The sequence below is a fragment of the Saimiri boliviensis genome, chromosome 1 (assembly GCF_048565385.1).
Source record: "Saimiri boliviensis isolate mSaiBol1 chromosome 1, mSaiBol1.pri, whole genome shotgun sequence".
Taxonomy (NCBI): Eukaryota; Metazoa; Chordata; class Mammalia; order Primates; family Cebidae; genus Saimiri; species Saimiri boliviensis.
Genome location: NC_133449.1, coordinates 141,391,595 through 141,397,594, shown reverse-complemented (window position 1 = coordinate 141,397,594; position 6,000 = coordinate 141,391,595). Strand labels below are relative to the sequence as shown.

The 6,000-nt window shown below is 43.7% G+C and overlaps 1 protein-coding gene across 3 annotated transcripts in view; it reads right to left on the bottom strand.

The window, feature by feature from the left end:
* Nucleotides 1-822: 822 nt before the first annotated feature.
* UTP4 (UTP4 small subunit processome component) overlaps nucleotides 823-6,000 on the bottom strand; it is a 49,043-nt gene continuing 43,865 nt past the window's right edge. For all 3 annotated transcript variants that reach the window (XM_039473953.2, XM_010350693.3, XM_010350695.3), the window contains 3 exons: nucleotides 4,415-4,600; nucleotides 2,761-2,871; nucleotides 823-1,023 (listed from right to left, as the gene is read on the bottom strand). In XM_039473953.2, coding sequence (XP_039329887.1) covers nucleotides 907-1,023; nucleotides 2,761-2,871; nucleotides 4,415-4,600 — 414 coding nt within the window. In that variant the 3' untranslated portion in view covers nucleotides 823-906. The remainder of the gene's footprint in view (nucleotides 1,024-2,760; nucleotides 2,872-4,414; nucleotides 4,601-6,000) is intronic.

Below are 6,000 nucleotides of genomic sequence, written 5' to 3'. Positions count from 1 at the left end.
CAAAAAAAAAAAAAAAAAAAAAAAGAGAGAGACAGGGTCTCAGTATGTTGCCCAGGCTGAAGTGCAGTGGCTATCTGCAGGTGTGATCATAGGACACTATAGTCTCAAACTCCTGGGCTCCAGTAAGCCTCCCCGGTAGCTGGGACTATTGATGTGTGCCCAGTTTCTGTATCTTTTTAGAGATAGCGTCTCCCTATGTTGCCCAGGTTGGTCTCGGGACTCAAGTGATGCTCCCACCTTAGCCTGCCAAAGTGCTGGGATTACATGCATGAGCCACCGTCCCTGGCCCTTCCATACCTTTTGAAACCAGCCTATAACCTATAAAAAGACAGTGAAAGGGACTGATAACCCAAGCTTTTTTGCCTTTTACATAAAATTAACCACTGACTGCCAAAGGTCAAAGGCATCTAATTTTTAGATGGAGCACTCTTTTATAATGCTACAGTTGAAATTCTTCTTCGAACACTAAGGCTGATTACGGTTATTAGTGGTCAGGCTATGCTGAGTAAGTAATTACAGTCCCCTGCCCTCCAGAGCCATCCTGGGCAGATTTCTGCGCTGCTGCATAGGCTGGAGGTTGGCAGGCAGTGAAAGCCATCGGCCCTCTGAAGTCTTAGACATGTAATAGAGAACAGAGCCCAAGGATCTTCTGATACTGCTGCCTACAGAATGAGCAGGACCCTGTCAACATTAGCTGAGTTTGTAGCTACTCACCACATTCTCCCAAATAGACACCTCGTTTGGAGTTTCCATTCACTTTCATTCAATGAAGGGAAATGACTATCCATTATTTTGGAAGAAAACATTTGTAATGACTAGTCCTCAAGAATAACTTTGTTTTATTATCATGATCTGTGAAAAGCAACAGGGTAGACAGTTCAAGGAAGGACACAGACAGTGCCCTGTTTAGGTTCCAAATTTCTTCTTTTTGATGGGTGGTGGGAGCTGTGCAATGATGTCATCCAGAGGCCGTTCTACTGCCACAAGTGTTCTTTCATCCAAAAGATCCATGAAGAGTAGAGGCTGCAGAGGGATGATAATGATTCTATCAGGACTTAGGATGCGGGGCCAGTCTTGAACAAACTAACTGTAGTTAAATGCTGTCTAAATTAAAAGGTTAGTATAGTTCCAGGCTCAAATGATTTATCTCCTGACAGTTTTTCCTGCTGTATGACTCAAAATAGTTGGAATGCATGAAAGCTTTTTCTTTTATTTTTCAGACATGGGGGGTCTTACTATGTTGTCCAGGCTGGAGAGCAGTGACCATTCACAGACATGATCAGAGTGCACTGAAGCCCTGAACTCCTGGGCAGTCATCCTGCCTCAGTCTCCTAAGTAGCGGGACAACAGGTAGGTATGCATCACTGCAACCTGCTCAAGATTGGGAGCTTTTAATTGGGTTCACTCATAAAAGGTCTCAGCAGGATTTTTTATGTTTCTCTGGACAGAAAATCTATGATTCCCTTGTATCTCAGCAATCAATTTTAAGCAGCTAGAGTGCAATGGCGCAACCTTGGCTCACTGCAACCTTCGCCTCCTGGGTTCAAGTGATTCTCCTGTCTCAGCCTCCCAAGTAGCTGGGATTACAGGCATGTGCCACCACACCCAGCTAATTTTGTATTTTTAGTAGAGATGGGGTTTCTCCATGTTGGTCAGGCTGGTCTTGAACTCCCGACCTAAGGTGATCTGCCTGCCTTGGTCTCCCAAAGTGCTGGAATTACAGGTGTGAGCCACCATGCCCGGCAATTCTTTTTTTTCAAAGATAGAATCTCGATGTTGACCAGGCTGAGTACAGTGGTACAATCATACTGCAGCCCTGAACTCCTGAGTTCAAGCCATCATCCCATCTCATCTCAGCCTCTTGAGTAGCACAGGCTAGCTAATTTTTGTATTTTTTTTTTTTGTAGAGACTGGGTCTCACTATGTTATCCAGACTGCTCTTGAACTCCAGTCTCAGCCTCCTAAAGTGCTGGGATTACAGCTGTGAATCACCATACCCAGCCTAAGGCAACTGACAACTGGAAAGTTACAAATGCATCAAGAAGCTACAGACCTCTCCTCTCTTTTTTTTTTTTTTTTTTTTTTTGAGACAGAGTCTTGCTCTGTTACTCAGTGTAACCTTTGCCTGCTGGGTTTAAGCAATTTTCTGCCTCAGTCTCCCGAGTAGCTGGGATTATAGGTGCACGCCACCACACCTGGAAAATTTTTTGTATTTTTAGTAGAGATGGGTTTCACCATCTTGGCCAGGCTGGTCTTGAACTCCTGACCTCATGATCCACCTACCTCACCTTTTTTTCTTTTCTGTTAATAGTGATGGGGTTTTGCCATGGTGCCAAGGCTGGTCTTGAACTTCTGGGCTAAGGAGACCCACCTGCCTTGGCCTCCCAAAGTGCTAGGATTACAGGTGTGAGCTACCAAGCCCAGCCTGCTTAATAATCTATCCTATGGAACACTCCAACAAGAAGTAAAATTTAAAGCCAACTTTTACGCCAACAAAAACGCTACCTCAGCGCCAACATTTCTCACTAACCATGCATTACATTTTGGTTAAGTATGATGTGCCTGCCTCTAACCTACTAAAGCAAGAACAATAAAATATATACAAGGGATAGGCAGCCTGAGAAAGGTCACTTGTCTCCCACAAACCAGGATCTCTGCATGGAAAATGAAGGTGTTCTTATCTTCCCTTTGGGGGAGTTTATTACATTTCGGTATCACAAAGGAACCAACTATCCAGAATAACATCACAACATGTTTTACCTTATATATCTTAGAAATTTTAAAAGCATGAGCTGTGCGCCTCTGGACGACATCTGATTCATTCGTGGGAGGAAACGGATTGTAGAGTAAGGTTTTGTCATTTGGAAGGGGCTAAAAAGACAAAGATATATATTGTTTAAATGGTTACTTTTATTGTGCTTCTATAGACCAAAGGACTGTACTGCATTTTCAGCCCAACACCGTCTTCTAACTATCATATATATTGAGTACCACCCTGACATTCATTAATTCAGGAAAACAACTGTATTCATTATATTGCTATTCAGAAAAACTGGGGGCAGTGGGGGGAGAGAAGAAGAAAAGGAGAGAGAGGGAGAAAGAGCTGAAGCTACTCTTGCAGCTGCAACACAGAGGGTGGGAATATGAGGCAAAGAGAGCTTGTTACTCCATGCAGCAAGATCAAAGGGCCCTACTGGGGCTTCTGGCCTGTCTCATCAGTAACACTTTGTCAGAAAGGAACAAACTGGCAAGTGCAGGAGCTCAGCCCACGCAGGCTGTGTGCTTTCTAGACTCTCCCCCAACCAGATCACAGACTGGACAAGTGACTGAAGTTCTCCCCAGGCTGAACCTCAACATAAACCACCCCTGCTGATGTCACTGACACCTCGAGGTGGCCTCTGGCCAAACAAATGATATTTTGTCTCTGACTTCCTTGAGAAATACGTATGCCCAGTATAAGGAAGCGATGAACTTAAAACTAATGCTTGGGAAAAAAATGATCTGAGCTCAGTTACAAAGACACAAGAGAGTGGGAGGGGCCCCTTCCTGTATCACTCATCTTGCACAAGGCACTTGTCAGCCAGCTCTGCTTCCCACACCCAGAGGTCGCAGGGCCCACGAGATGATTCCAATGACACATCCCTGTGCACACCTCCTTTAGAGCCATCTGCTGCTTTCCCCCATGTTCCTTCCACCCCCATCTTCACAGACACACCAAAACACCATGTGATGGTTGTAATCTAAGCACAAAGTGCAGGACAGGCATGGCCACAGTGCTCCTAGGACACAAAGCACCTGCCCAGAAAAGACATATAAATTCAGGGTCAATCAAAAAAGCAGCTGGCAAAGAGGCTGGAATCTAAAACTGAAGAAAATGCTCCTATCCCATCTATGTCACAGCCATGAAGATTTTTCCTAGCTGGGTTTTTTGGAGATGTTAAGACCAGTTCTTCAAGCCTGCAGACAGTATTTCAGCATCTTCAGCAAGGGGCATAGAGGTCAAAACCTCAGCCTGTTACCTCCTTTAGAAACCATGTTATTCAGTCAACCCAGGGTTCAAAGTCCAAAGAGAGTAAGCCAAATCAATGAAACTTCCCTTCTGAATACTGACCTAATCACTTTTGTATGTAAGATTTACGTGCTCATTGGCAAAGCAGAGAAACAGTCAAATCAGCAAAAGCCAGTACACAAAGGCCAGCCCCTTCCCTGAGATCCTCCCGAAGAACTGTGGGAACACAAATCAGGGAATCTGTAAAACAAAACCCCCTCTCCTCCAAGGAATGTACTAGCTACTTTTATTCTGATTTACTAGCTACCTTTATTCTGATTCTCCTTCCTCTATTTTATTGTACTTGTTGTTTTAGAACGCGAAGTTTCAGAAGAAGACTTGGTGAGGCAGCAGGGAAGAACTCACCAATGACTTGTCAATGATGCAGAACATGTAGGCATCATGGAGAAGGATGTGCATCGGTCTCTTTGGATGAAAACTGATATGTGTGATAGGAGTATCCCTTTGGAGCCAAAGGTGGTGAAAGCCGTGCTTCTGGACAGTCCGGCTCCAGTCTGTATAGTGTTTGTCTGGGATGCTGTACTCAAATACCTGAGGAAGGACATGACACAGAGGAATGCAGGCTGGTACCCAGGAAGACCAGAAGAGCATTCTCCTTCCTAACCCGAAAGTATCTATACAAACCTTCAACTGTATTCAGTTTATTCAGTCTATGCTCTCCCACCACTTTTTTAATTAAAAAATTTTAGTAGCCGGGCGCGGTGGCTCAAGCCTGTAATTCCAGCACTTTGGGAGGCTGAGGTGGGTGGATCACGAGGTCAAGAGATCGGGACCATCCTGGTCAACATGGTGAAACCCCGTCTCTACTAAAGATACAAAAAAATTAGCTGGGCATGGTGGCACGTGCCTGTAATCCCAGCTACTCAGGAGGCTGAGGCAGGAGAATTGCTTGAACCCAGGAGGCGGAGGTTGCAGTGAGCCGAGATCGCGCCATTGCACTCCAGCCTGGGTAACAAGAGCGAAACTCCGTCTCAAAAAAAAAAAATAAATAAAAAAATAAAAAAATTGTAGAAGAGAAATTATAGAACAATAAAAGTCATACTACAATCTTGACATTCCTCTTTTCCAAGACAAGAACAACCCTCAATTTCGTATTTACATCTTTTCAGAGCTATTTTATGCATATAATACATAGTGTTCTGTATCCTGCTTCTTCTTGCTTAGTGTTATATAATAGAGACTGACCCACATCAATATACACATATACATCACTCATGCATATTCTGAAACACACAGTAGTCCACTAATTTTATGCATGCATCATGATTTACTTATCCACTCTACTTAATGGACATAATCTTGTTTCATATCTTTGTCTACTATAAACAAAGCTGCAATGAACTGATCTCTGTATAAAAGTCTTTTTTGCATAGCTAAAAGCATATATATATGTATATATACATATCAGAAATGAAATTTCTTTTTTTTTTCAGACGGAGTTTCGCTCTTGTTACCCAGGCTGGAGTGCAATGGCGCGATCTTGGCTCACCGCAACCTCCGCCTCCTGGGTTCAGGCAATTCTCCTGCCTCAGCCTCCTGAGTAGCTGGGATTACAGGCATGCACCACCATGCCCAGCTAATTTTTTTGTATTTTTAGTAGAGACGGGGTTTCACCATGTTGACCAGGATGGTCTCGATCTCTTGACCTCGTGATCCACCCGCCTCGGCCTCCCAAAGTGCTGGGATTACAGGCTTGAGCCACCACGCCCGGCCCCAGAAATGAAATTTCAAAGTCAAAGATTAGTGGACTTAAAAATTTTTAAGGTATTGCCAAAATGTCCTCCAAAAGGGTTAGGATAATTTACACAACGTGTGAGAGTACTGTTTTCCTATACCCTCACAACATTGTGTATTATCAACTCTTTGATCTTTGCTAATCTAACGGATATAAAAAATTTCCCATCAGTTTTACTTTTAGAAGCACTTAAGGG